This window comes from Sus scrofa, chromosome 2 (assembly GCF_000003025.6).
Source record: "Sus scrofa isolate TJ Tabasco breed Duroc chromosome 2, Sscrofa11.1, whole genome shotgun sequence".
In the NCBI taxonomy this organism is placed as follows: Eukaryota; Metazoa; Chordata; class Mammalia; order Artiodactyla; family Suidae; genus Sus; species Sus scrofa.
The window spans coordinates 136,440,096-136,453,300 of NC_010444.4; the positions used below are offsets into that span (position 1 = coordinate 136,440,096).

Genomic DNA, 13,205 nt, shown 5'->3' on the forward strand with positions numbered 1-13,205 from the left:
CCGCCTGGGGGCGACAGCATTGGAACTGGCCTGGGCAAGGGCCGGAAAGCCGGCTCTGCTGAGGCGGCAGCGGACGTGGCCGTCCAGGACTCGGGTCCCGGAGTCCTGGACCCGTCCTGCGCAGGGGCTGCGGGGGCCCTCGAGTCTGTCACTCGTTGAGACACCCCCCATGCTGGGAGCGCCCACTGAGGGCGCAGCACTGTGCTGGGCGCTCTGCCTTCGGAGGAGAGAGAGATGGGGCGCTGCTGTCGAGATGCTCGGGGACTGGTGCGGACGGTCAGGCCAGGCCTGCCCCCTTCCCTTGGAGGCTGGGCACAGTCCCCGTCAGGCGAGGCGAGCAGGGGAGCTCCGGTCACTGGGCTCCCCCTACACAGGCCAGGCCAGGCCCCAGGCAGCTCCACCCTGCCGTCTGGGCAGCCCAGCCCGGGGGCTGCCTCGTGCTGCTGAGGCCGTGGAGCGGGACGTTCCACTGGCTGGGGGGGCCGTGGGGCACCCAGTCCTGCGCCAGACGGTCCCTCCTGGCTACACTGCCAGGCCTGGAGGGGCTGGGGAGCGAGGTGGAGAGGCAGCCTGTATGAACGTGGGAAGGACTGGCCTGGCCCTCAGTGCCCTGCCCTGGAGCCCCGGCACCTCAGGGCTGCCAGCTTCCCGCAGGTTCTCAGCCTCCCCTCTGCCCACCTGGCCCCTGTCCTGCGGTTTGGCTGCAGACTGCAGTTGGAGACGCTTTGCCCCAGTCCTGAGAGAAGGCTGGTGGGAGGGATGTCCCCCCTCCCCTACATACAGGCCAGAGGCTGTAGGCTGAGATTTCCTGGGTCTAGAATGAGCTGGGCTATAACTGGGGCCTAACAAGCCCGGCCAAGGAGGGTCAGCTGTAGCTGCCCCTCCAGGGAGAGGGTGCTCCAGGGCCTCCTGGCCCAAGCCAGTGCTCCCCAGGGTGGGGGTCTGCCAAGAAGGCTTCTCCCGGCTCTGGAGCAGACATCCCCCATGCCTTTGGTGGAGTAGGACACTGGCATTGTCCTCCTAGAGTTGGCACCATAGACCCCAGGCTCTGCCCATAAGAGTTTCCAGGTTGAGAGCTCCCCCCTCCACCAGCCAGGCTGACAGCCAAGGGCCGAAAGGCCGGAGCCAAGGCTGGATGGCAGGCCCTTCTCAGAAGCAGAAATGTAGTTGCAAAGGCCCCTGATCTGGAGAGACCTGTGGAGGCTGTTCATTCCACCTGCTGCACCTGAGCACCAGGCACGTGTGCCCTTAGGTGGTGAAAGGTGAGAGGCCTTCCACCAGGGCCTGGTTTCTGAGGGAGTGCCTCGAGGCCTGGGATCTGGCTGCCCCTGTCCTGGGAACCTCTCAAGGTAAAAAGCTCCCAGAAAGCTTTCCACCTTCATAGGCTCTTGGTTCCTGCTACCCAAAATTCTAGGATAAAGTAGGATTTTTGCCTCTGTGACCAGTGAGCCAGGCAGAGTTCTGTTTATTAAGGCCTCACTTGTGGCATACGGAGGTTCCCAGGCTAGGGGTCGAATTGGAGCTGCAGCTGCTGGCCTACACCACAGCCACAGCAACTCGGATCTGAGCTGAATCTGCGACTTATATCATGGCTCACAGCAATGCCGGATCCTTAACCCACTGAGTGAGGCTAGGGTTTGAACCTGCATCCTCAAAGAGACTATATCAGGTTCTTAACCCATTGAACTGTAATGGGAACTCTGAGGCAGAGTTAATATGCCCATTTTACAAGGGACAAACTGGGCCAGGATCCTGTAGAGAGAAGGTCCATGAAAAGGTCAGCAAGCCTAGAGCTGCACTTCCCAATCCACTTCCCATCTTGGCACACTTAAAAATTACCACTGAGGAGTTCCCTTGTGGCACAGTGGGTTAAGGATCTGGCACTGTCACTGCTCTTGGATCCCTGGCCCAGGAACAGCCACATGCCATGAGTGTAGCAAAAAATAATAATTAAAATTAAATAAAATTGATCTAGAAATACATATTTAAAAAAAATGGGAGTTCCCATCGTGGCACAGCGGAAATGAATCTGACTAGGAACCGTGAGGTTTTCGGTTCGATCCCTGGCCTCGATCAGCGGGTCAAGGATCCGGCGTTGCTGTGAGCTGTGGTGTAGGTTGCAGACGTGGCTCGGATCTGGCGTTGCTTTGGCTGTGCTGTAGGCCAGTGGCTACAGCTCTGATTAGACCCCTAGCCTGGAAACCTCCATATGCCGTGCCTGTGGCCCTAAAAAGACAAAAAGACCAAAAAAAAAAAAAAAAAAGTTCCCGTTGTGGCTCATCAGAAACGAATCTGACTAGTATCCAGGAGGACACAAGTTTGATCCCTGGCCTTGCTCAGATATGGTGTGGCTGTGACTGTCCAGTAGGCTGGCAGCTATAGCTCCGATTAGACCCCTAGCCTGGGTATCTCCACATGCCACAAGTGCAGCCCTGAAAAGAGGAAAAAAAAAGAAAGAAAGAAAAATTGGAGCTCCTGATAGGGCTTAGTGGTAACAAACCCAACTAGTATCCATGAGGACAAGGGTTCGATCCCTGGTCTTACTAAGTTAAGGATCTGGTGTTGCCATGAGCTATGGTATAGGTCGCAGACGCGGCTCAGATCCTGCGTGGCTGTGGCTGTGGTGTAGGCTGGCAGCTGCAGCTCCAATTCGACCCCTAGCCTGGGAACCTCCATATGGTCCTGGGGTTAGAGCGGTAGTTCGGGGCCTGATCACGGTCTACAGCCTTAGGAAGGCCATTGGCGGCTCTAGGCTGAGGAGTGATGTGATGTGGTTTGGGTGGCTGCTGGATGGAAGACTGAGGGAGCAGGGGGCTGCCGCATCACCAGGTGAGCAGTATCTGTGGCTTGGACTGGGTGGGGCGAGGGGGAAAAAAAGTAGTTGGATCCTGACATATTTTGATAGTAGAGCCATTAGGATTTGCTGACAAGCTGGACGTTGAGTGTGAGAAAAAGTGACAAAGGTGATGCAGCTGGAAGCAGGGATGTGCCATTCACCAAGGAGGAAGGAGAGGAGGGTTTGGAGCAGGAAGTCCAGGGTCTGCCGTGGCCACGCTGCATCCGGGCAGCATCTGGGGGTGGTGTTCCCAGGAGCGGTGGGGGCTGGAGGTCCAGACATGCGGGCCTCAGATGAAGATGTTTGAAGCTCTGAGCCTGGATGAGAGCAGCCTGGGCGGTAAGGATAGATGGAGAACTGAGGAGCCAAGCTTGGCTTCGGTCAGGAAGAGGATGGAGAGTTAGGAAGAGGGCCGGGGGGAGTGGAGTGGCCTCTGAGTTGAGAGGAAACCCGGCGAGTGTGGCATCCTGCAGTCCCGGAGAAGGAACGGCAGCAAGCAGGGAGGAGAAATGAGCTCTGCGCGGTGCTGCCGAGGAGGCAGGTAAAATGGAGACAGAGAACTGAGCCGAGTTCGGAGACAGGTCACAGGGGACCTTGACAGGTCATCTGGTGAAGTGATGGGGCAAGAGACTGCCATGGATGAGAGCAAGGACTCGAGGCGGCGGATGGGGACAGCTCTGCTGTCTGCAGTAAAGGGAAGCAAGCCATGAGGTGGCAGCTAGAGGATTTACAGCTGGGAGAAGTGGCAACTTGTTGGTACCCTGGTGGGAAGCGGTTTGGGCTTGCAGAGTGCTTGGGATGGTGCCTGGCATGTGGCAAGTACTCAGTATGTGCAGGAGTCCTGTGCCACGCATACCCCACACCTGCCCTGGCCTACTCCTCCCTCGCCTCTTGCTAGCCACCTGCAGGCCTGGACATCCCGCCTTCCACCTTCCATTCCCCCCACGCTCCCAGCCTGATACAGGAGTGTTGGGGTCAGTGCTGGGGATCAAGGAAGACCTGAGAGTGACTGGAGCGCCCCCAGCTCACTCAGGAAGCCTGGCCTTCAGACAGCAACAGGGAAGTCCCAGCAATCAAGGCCAGGGGACAGCACGGCCCTGTCGTCTCCGAGTGATGCTGCAAGTGGCTACCATCTCAGGGCAAACCCCTTTTGGTGCAATGAGACCAAAGCGCCTGGCCCATGGGAGGCCTGGCACCAGAGGGCTGGGGGGACACTGTGAGTAGCACTTCCTCTGTGCAGTTCGGGGTGAGTGAGGGGCTTCTTACACTTCCCTTCCTCGTGACACTTGGGTACCTGAGCTCTGGGGTGCTGTCTGGCTTTATCCTCCCAGCAGCCATTTGAGACAAGGTCATGGCTGCTCAGCTATTGTAGTAAATTAGATGCAGGAACTGCTGTGGTGGCAGAACCTCTTCAAGGCTGAGGGATGCTCCCCTGCCCTGCTTCAGGAGGCCAGGAGGGGGCTCTGGTCACAAGGAAGGCATCGGGCTCAGGAAGTGGCTGTGGCACCACATCCATGCCAGCTGCAGAGGAGCCACCACTGTTAGAACATCACCTGCTGAGGGCTTAAGGACAGAAGGCAGGCTGGTTAGCCCTGGTATTTGAGCTTCTCCTCGTGGGCAGATGGGTGAGCGGGGACTGGTAGGTGGCAATGTCAGCAACTTCACCAAGCCCCGAGGGGAAGAGAGGCTCCACTGGAGGCAGCGATGTGGGCAAGCTGGTGCCAGGGCTGTTGCTGGGAGGTGTGGGATCTTCTGCCCACCTGGGAGCCCCTTGCTGCACCCGCTGTGGCTCATCCCTGCCCTTGCCTCCAGCCTCACCCAGACCCGTAAGAGCAGTACCAAGGGACCTGTGCCAGGCTCCTTACCAAGAGCTACCCTGACCTTCCCCAGCCCTGGTGATAAAGGGGTCTTGAACCCCATCCATTTCACAGAGAGGAAACTGGGCCCCAGAGACGTCAAGGCGTCTGACTAAATTCACCCAGTGAGAAATTTCACCTACAGGGTGAGCAGGAGCCTAGACCGCAGCCTTTCCTGACTGTCTTGCCCCAGAGGTAGCCTGTTGCTCTCGTGCCATGGCTCAGAGGTCACTGGACTGTGCCCCAGCCAGCAGCACCCCCACAGGTGGACTCTTCCCCGTGGAAGGTGACCTGGCGCTGCAGATGATGCCTGCAGGGCACTGGCCAGCGCGGGCGCGGGCACGCACTGCGGGTACACAGGCCAGGCCTCGGTTCTGAGCGCACACTCCTTGTTGCTGGGCCTACGGGGAGCCCCCTTCACAGCCTGAACGTGAGTCATCTCATGACAGATCCATGTGACTATAGTGTAAAAAGTAAGAGTCCTGCGGTGCTGAGGCAACAGGAAGTGCGGAGGCCGGGTGCGCTGGCCCTGGAGGGAGCCTGGCTACACCCAGTGCCACCTTGCCTACCTCCCCTGACTTCGAGCTGGTGGTTCCAGAGGTTCCGGCTCAAGCCCCTCAGTCTGGGGGCTAGAGGAGGAGGAGAGCAAGCCCCAGGCTGCCCTGGAGCTCAGGAGGCTCGTGACCAGCTCGCCAGATCAGACATAGGGCCTCAGAGAAACTGAGAGACCTCAGCCAAGGAGACAGAAAGAATTTCTTCCTCAAGGGTCTTCTAGGAGGCTCTCTAGGAGGCTGGACTGCTTGGGAAAGTTGGGGCCAGGGGAAGGGGCAGGACGGCAGGGCCACCAGACACCGGGTGGCCTGGGGCGGGGGGCTGTCCACTGAGGCCTGTGGTTTTGGCCACCTCCACTTTCCTTTGGGGGTTGGTCTGCCCACACACAGCGATCTGGCACCCTTCCTCCTTCAGGTCCCCCCATTCACCCACCCTCCTTGTTTCGCAGCACAAAGCCAGTCAGCCTTCCCACGGCGTCCCCCAGCTCTCTCCTCTCTATGAACATTTCAGCAGTCCGCACCCCACACCTGCACCAGCTGACATCAGCCAGAAGCAAGGTATGGACCCTGGATGGGGAGGAGCCCAAGGATACCCAGAGCCAGAGAGTGGGAGGCTCAAGTCCCTGCCCCCTCAGGCCAGGTGGCTGGACCCTTCCTACAAATGGAGAACCTGGGGCTGTGCAAACCCCCCCCCCCCGCCAATGCCAAAAAGAATGAGCCTGAGGGTACCAAAGGGTCAGGGATGGTGGTACCAGGTCAAAATTTGAAGGCTTCAGGTTAACGTAGGAGCCGAAATCCTGAACAAGCCCTGGGTGCCAGCCTGGGAGTGGGCCTGTGTGTGAAGCTGATAAACACACAACGTGTAGTCTTTCCCTCCCCCAGTGAGAAAATGGAAAGTGGTGGTTGTGATGGCTGATTCACCTCAGCCTCAGGCAGAGTCATTCTGAAATCCGCCAGTGTCGCTGTGGGAAACCTGCTGACTCAAGCCTGGGAAGGAGGAGGAAAGGGGAAAGGGTGGAGCCCTGGCTCCCCAGGCCAGGGGGTCTGCCTCCGGCCCAGAAGGCTAAGCAGGAGCCCCCAGCAGAGGCCCCAGTTGCAGACCAGCATCCTGCTGAGAGGTGGCGAGATCTGGCCTCCCACTCCTGAATGACTCCCACTCTGCCACTGGCCAGCCACTGTCCTTAAGCAAGTCACCCAAACCCCCTGTCCTTGATGCCCCTGGGCTCCAGACGGGGCACTGTTATCATCCTGGCATGGCCCTGGACGAACTCGTCTGTCCAGTCCTCTGGCACAGGGAGGTGGGATCTGAAGAGGCCTCACAGGAAGCTCGAGGATGTAAGCGCGTGGCCTCAGGTCAGGCTAGCTCACTTACTCGGCCCCTCTCACTGCAGGAGTTCACAGGCCGCTGCAGACCCCTGACCTCTCCGGCTTCTACTCTCTGACCTCGGGCAGCATGGGACAGCTCCCCCACACTGTCAGCTGGTGAGTGAGGGCCCCGTGGGAAAGGGGCACCTTGCGGTGGTTGGACCCACAGCTGCCCTTCAGTTTTTCTTCTCCAACCTTCTGCGCCAAGCCCCTGCGGCCGGCTCTGTGTGGGCACCAGGGCCAGCCAGACACACACCCGTGGGAAGGCCAGAGACCGAGCTGCTGGTCCAGCCCTGTGGCACTTCAACTCTACCGTAATGTCTAGACTCGAGCGAGGGGACTCTGGGCCATATGAGTATGTGAGGAAAAAGCAGGCCGAGCCAGGAGGTGGCAGTATGCTTGGCTGCAAGAGAGGCTGTTGCTTCTCAGGGGCCTGGTGGACGGGGGATACTTCCACGTGCCTCAGTGTCTCCTGGTGCCTGGTCCTGTCCTTAGCCGAGATGCCTGAAGGGCAGGGTCCTCCTTGCCCCTGTGCTGCCTGCTTGGAGAGTCTCCAAGGGCTGGGCCAGGAAAAGCCCTCCTGGACCCCACACAGTAGCCCAACTCTAGGCCAACAGGTCTCTCTTCAGCTGGAGCTGGGCCTCAGCAGCCTATGTAGCCCTTGGCTTATCAACTGCAGTGACCTGGGCAGGTCTCTAGCTTCCCTAGGTTGGGACAATCACCCAATGGCAGGAAAACTTAGCTTTCCAGGTATCAGGGCAGGCCAGAGCCCAACTTGGGGCCCACCTGCCCCTTCCCACTTGCCCTTCATCCACGTGCAGCTCACTCTTCCATGTCCAGATTCTCTGTGGATAAAGCTCCACCTTGAATACAAATCAGGAATCCCCCACGAGTATCCCCCAGGATTGATATGTGCCAGGCAGGTTCTGGGCACCAGAGAAGCACTGCTGCAGCTTGCTGGGCCTCAGGTTCCTGCCCTCTCAGAACTCAGTCCATAGTTCCAGTGAGAGGCCAGTTAGAGGGCCCAGCTAGCAGTGTTTTGATGGCAGACTCTAGGAGCCCGGGCGGATGCCTCCTCCTGCTTGGACTCTGCATCACTTTGAGGAAAAAGGGTGTTTTGGCCAAGCAAGTCCTTGACAGATGACACAGTGGGGCAGAAGAGCAATCCTGACAGTGTCAACAGTGGGTGCAAAGGCCCTAGGGCAGGAAGCAGCCCCATAATGACAGGGAAATTTCTGGAAGCAAGGCTGGAGGGGGTCCCAGGAGAATGCCATTCCTACTCCCTCATACACCAGTAGAGGGAAAGGTTGCCCTCTGGTGGCAGGTGTATAAAACATACACTTGAGTGGCCCAAGCAGAAGCCAATTGGCCTTATTGGGCTAGGAGTCAGGCCTGAGCAAGGTGGGGAAGTCTTTCCCCACAGTTAGCCAGAAGCCAGACTGCTAACAGCTCTCTCTCCCAATCACAGGCCCAGCCCTCCTCTCTACCCCCTGTCCCCTTCCTGCGGATATAGACAGCACTTCCCTGCCCCCACTGCAGCCCCTGGCGCCCCCTACCCCAGGTGAGTCCCCTACCCTGCAGCTAGGCTCCTGCTTCCTGTTGCCCAGGCTTCAGTGCCCACAAGAGGCCATGCCCAGGCCAGTGCTTGCCCTGTGTTAGTCGTCTGTCCATCTGTCCGTCTGTCACTCTGCAGCCCCACACTGCCCTGTACATGAGAGTGAAGCCAGTTGGGAGTGCAGGAAGCCCGAGCCGAGGGCATACTGTGCAGAGCAGCCAGAGACAGTGCGTGCACTCAGGTGTGCAGGGCTGTGGGCGTGCATCTGTTTTGTCTTGCATCCTGCTGAGGGAAAGGTGAGCCAGGACCACTCTCCTGGGCACCCCTTGAGCTCTGCCATAGCTGAGGCAGCATGTTTTGACATGGTATCCAACCTCCAGCCCTTAGAGGCCACCTGCTCAGAGACCCCTACCTGTGCAAGCAACAAGGGACAGTGGTAGCAATAGAACAACAAAAAGGAAAGTGGGAGGCGTGTGTATATGTGTGTCCTCTACTTAGCTCACTCCTGCGGTGACAGACCTGGGCCAGTATGGAACCAGCAATTCGGGAGCCGTTTCTAACTCCACACACAGCCCAGGGCGGGAGGGGTGGACGCCGCAGCAGCAGCAGCAGCTGAATGGGTTACCCTGGGATGGGGAAGCCCCAGGGAGGCCCCAGCCAGGTCTGGTGGGGTCAGGGAGAGCTTCCTCAAAAGGAAAACATCTCCCAAGTGAGGGGGACCAAAGGAACAGCAGTGGCTGGAGGTGGGAAGTGATGGGAAACAGAGTGAGGGGAGGAGCTAGATGGTCAGCAGGGATGATCCTGCGGGCTCTGCCAGCCCAAGGAGCTTGGCTCTCACTCTCTGGGCAGTGGGAATCTTCAGCAGAAGTGGCCAGGAGCACTAGGGGTTTTAAAAAGGCCACTCTGGCTGTTAGATGGTGCGGAGAGTCCTGGACAGGTCAAGGGGGAAAGTCAAGGGACCCACAGGGCAGCCACAGGCTGAGGCTGAGCTGGTGACGGCAGGAGCTGAGGAGGCGGCAGTTTCCTATTTAGGACTTCAGTAGCCACTTGAACTTGACATGTAGATTTCTGTAGTGTGCCCGTGTAAAGGTCGGGAGCAGGTGTGTGTGTGTGTATTTCTGTGTACCTTTGTGCAGGCCAGTGGAGGCGGGGGTCTGTTCACCTGTCCCCTTGTACTGTGCAGGGGCCTGTGTGTGTCCAGAGGTCTGGCACTACAGACCTGGCTCAGTGTTAACTCGCCTTCTGCCTCTAGGTTCACCCACCCACCCCTGATGCTAGGCTCGGGTGTACCTGGTCACCACGCTGCCATCCCCCACCCAGCCATTGTGCCCCCTTCAGGGAAGCAGGAACTGCAGCCCTATGACCGCAGCCTGTAAGTGAAAAGACACTGGGTGGGGAGGGGTAGGGAGACAGGTAAGCCGACGCCAGCGTACACATTCCTCCCACTGAGCCCAAGACCTGCTGCCTGGAAGCTCCAGGGGCTGCCTAAAGAGCCCTCTGGTCCAGTGGTCTCGTGGCAGTTGCCACTCCTGATCCGCAGAAGCAGAAGAGGCATGGGCAGGGTGGGGAACAAGGACCTAGTTTGAGTTGGGTGGTGGCGGGGTGGGGGGCGGCTTTCCTCACTTAGCTGCAGCATCCCTAGAAGAAACAGTTACGGAGCTCTGCTCACTTCCTTTGGAGCGGCTTAAAAAATGATTCCATTTACAGAACCCTCGTGTTTATGCACTTACACACACACACGGGCCACACCAGAGGAGGGTGGCAGCATGAGGCAGACCACTCTGAAGGCTCCTAAGAGGTCTTTCATGTGCCCCTCAGGAAGACGCAGGCAGAATCCAAGGGAGAGAAGGAAGCCAAGAAGCCAACCATCAAGAAGCCACTCAACGCCTTCATGCTGTACATGAAGGAGATGAGAGCCAAGGTCATTGCAGAGTGCACGCTCAAGGAGAGTGCTGCTATCAACCAGATACTGGGCCGCAGGGTGAGGCCACGGGGCAGGTGGGCTGGGAGGGGTGGCCCCTGACTCCTTCCACCCTGATGCACCCCCCCATCTGCCCCCCTCCCCACTGCAGTGGCACGCGCTGTCGCGGGAAGAGCAGGCCAAGTATTATGAGCTGGCCCGCAAGGAGAGGCAGCTGCACATGCAGCTATACCCAGGCTGGTCGGCGCGGGACAACTATGTGAGTGGCCACCAACACACAGTAGGGAACCTTCAAGACGCCACACTGCACGCAGGCCAGTCTCACCAGGGGAGGCAGGACTACTGTCCTTAGGGCACAAACGAGGAGGGGAGGTGGCAGAATAGAGGTCCCAGGCCTCCCCTGGATAGCTTAGAAGGGGACCGAATGAGGGGAGCTGCCCCTAAAAGCAGGCTGAAGGATCCCATTTGCCCCAGAATGCACTTCCACACGGGGCTGCTGGCCAGTATTTGACTGGACCACATCAGCACAAGCGGGAGGAGAAGCCCAACTGCCCCATGGTAATCTAGGAAAAACTCCAACTCCAGGGCCCCCAGATCAGGGGAGACTGTGGGCCTGGAGTCCCAGCAGCAGCCAGACTAGGCAGTTAGCTGCAGGGATTGCACCCCTCGTCTCAGTGACAGTGTCCACCTCCCAACATCCTGTGAACATCCTCCCCTTTGTGCCCTGCAGGGCAAGAAGAAGAGGCGGTCAAGGGAAAAGCATCAGGATTCCAACACAGGTGAGGCCTTCCCTCAGCAGCAGTGGAAGCTCCTCTCTAGGGCCCTCTTTCACCAGCAGCCCTGGCCTGAGGGAGGGGGAGAGTACTCGGCCGTGAACCCGGCCCCCTGGAAACAAGACCTGCATCTCACAAGTCAAACCCCCACCAGAGGAAGAGGGACACTCAGTCCCAGGGAAGACCAGCAGAAGCCAATTAATACAGCAGTGGTTTGTGCCCCACTCCACGCACCCCTCTGCTAGCCCTGCGACAGCTAGCCTCTCCCCTCTGCCAGAGAACCTAATGAGGAACTGACCATTTCATTCAAGGCTAGACCCAAGCACTGCATCCGGGTTAGCTGTGCAGAGGTGGGCAGCAGCAGGCTGGCTGGGTGGAGGCTGCACCAGGCCCCTGCCTCGTCATTTCTCTACCAGTCGTCCCAGTTTCTCCCGGAGGTGCAAAGGGTATAGAGGACCCAAGGGGGCCACAGCCTGCTCCACCTCTTCTTCCTGCCCCAACTCTGATCAATCACACTCCATATCCATGGGGGATTGAGGACAGCTGTGCCGCCCCCACCCAGGGACGCTGGAGGCTAGGACTAGGCCATGGCAGAGACAGCCTTTACACGAAGGTGCAAGAGTGGGCTTTACTTTCCTGTTGGAGGAATGGGTAGCACAGCCTTAAGCTGCAGGGGGTCTAGGTCAGGCAAAGATGAAAACTGTCTAAAATGGGCAGGGAGTTGGGGAAGGGGTAAGCAGCCCTGAGGCAGAAGCAGCTTGATCCCCATGGGCGCCCAGGCCCTTCTCCCTCAGCTCCCTGCTGCAGAAGGCCCCACAAGCCAGAGAGGAGCCAACCATCCCTTCCCACCCCCACCACTCTTCCCACTACCTCTGTACTGCCAGCTGGGTGCCAACCTTTCCTGATCCCTCAGCTCTGCACCTTAGGGCTCCCACTAGGGGTGGCTGTGCCGTGGAGAAGCCCTTGCCTATAGGGACTGTGGGGTATCTGTGACTGGCTAACACTGATGTTACCTCTTCTTTCTGGGCCCTGCTCTGCCCTGCTGCCTGCCTGCTCGCCCTCTGCTCTGCTCTGCCCCTCTGGCATGGCTGTGAGCAGACCCTGGCTCGCCTAAGAAATGCCGTGCTCGCTTTGGCCTCAACCAGCAGACGGATTGGTGTGGTCCGTGCAGGTGGGTTTGTCCCCACCACCATCTTCCCTTTGCTTCAAGCTGCTTCCTTGACTCTGCACATGTTCTGCTGGGCCTGTAGCCCTCCTTTGGCCCCTAGCCCCCAGCATACCCCAGGTTGCAGAGCCCATGCTTTAGGAGTGGGAGTGAACACGGAACACAGCTTGTGAGGAAGGTCACTGGGCTCTAGGTGGAAGGAGATGATGTTCTCGAAGGGAGGGAAAGGCAGACTTAGAAGACAGTACCCAGGCCTCTCTGGAAATGGGGGTCTGGTGCTAGTGAGGCCTGGCGGGGCTGGAGCAGACAAATCCCACATACACCACTTAGGTGGCCTGAGCTCCTGCTCTCAGGCCTGGAAGTCATCGTGGCCCACCAGCTCCCTCACTTCCTCAAGTTGGGATCCCTGGTATTCCATCCTGAGCCCCCTAAACCTAAGAAACAAAGTGACTGCAGTAGAGAACAACCGCAATAACCTCAATAACCCAGTGGCCATGCAACTTCGAACATGGACCTACCAAGACCAGGGGGCTTGAGGAATCCTGTTGTGGCTCAGTGACAATGAACCCAACTAGTATCCATGACGATGCACGTTCAATCCCTGGCCTCGCTGCCGTGGGCTGTGGTGCGGGCAGATACAGCCCAAATCCCATGTGGCTGTGGCTGTGGTGTAGGCCAGCAGTTGTAGCTCTGATTTGACTCCTAGCCTGCGTGAACTTCCATATGCTGTGGAAGCAGCCCTGAAAAGAGAAAAGACCAGGGAGCTTGAGAGGTTGGGAGAGATGCCACCCATGCTCAGGCCCTGTAGCACCAAGCCTGTAGCACCACCATAAAACAGAAATACTTGTGCAGAGAAAAGAATGTATATATCTACCAACTGGCTCCAGTTGCCTAGTTTAGGTTTAGAACATGCCTGCTAGGGCCGAGGTTGAGGCTGCTCCAGGCAGTAAGTTTACTGCTTCTAGGAAATACTGTCCAGCCACTAAAAGTGCCCATCATGCTCCCTGTCCAAAGGCTAAGGAGAAATTTGGGGGAGTATGTTCATATCTAAAAATGATGGGAGGCAACCCTGTCCTCAGAGGCGGCCCTATTCCATCTGTTTCTTCCCCTTCTCTGCCTCTCCAGTAGCTCTGGGCATCCAGAAACCCTAAGCCCACTGCAGCCCCCTCCCTTCATCAGATCT

The 13,205-nt window shown here is 58.3% G+C and overlaps 1 protein-coding gene across 9 annotated transcripts in view; it reads left to right on the top strand.

The window, feature by feature from the left end:
* Window positions 1-13,205, top strand: part of TCF7 (transcription factor 7 (T-cell specific, HMG-box)) — a 33,584-nt gene that overhangs the window by 17,356 nt on the left and 3,023 nt on the right. For 2 of the 9 annotated variants that reach the window (XM_021084757.1, XM_021084755.1), the window contains exons 4-11: window positions 5,693-5,801; window positions 6,635-6,725; window positions 8,077-8,169; window positions 9,416-9,535; window positions 9,982-10,144; window positions 10,236-10,343; window positions 10,815-10,863; window positions 11,956-12,028. In XM_021084757.1, the coding sequence (XP_020940416.1) occupies window positions 5,693-5,801; window positions 6,635-6,725; window positions 8,077-8,169; window positions 9,416-9,535; window positions 9,982-10,144; window positions 10,236-10,343; window positions 10,815-10,863; window positions 11,956-12,028 (806 nt within the window). Of the gene's footprint in view, window positions 1-5,692; window positions 5,802-6,634; window positions 6,726-8,076; window positions 8,170-9,415; window positions 9,536-9,981; window positions 10,864-11,955; window positions 12,029-13,205 lie in introns of all 9 variants that reach the window. The other 7 variants (XM_021084758.1, XM_021084756.1, XM_021084760.1 and 4 more) reach the window with 5 other exon arrangements.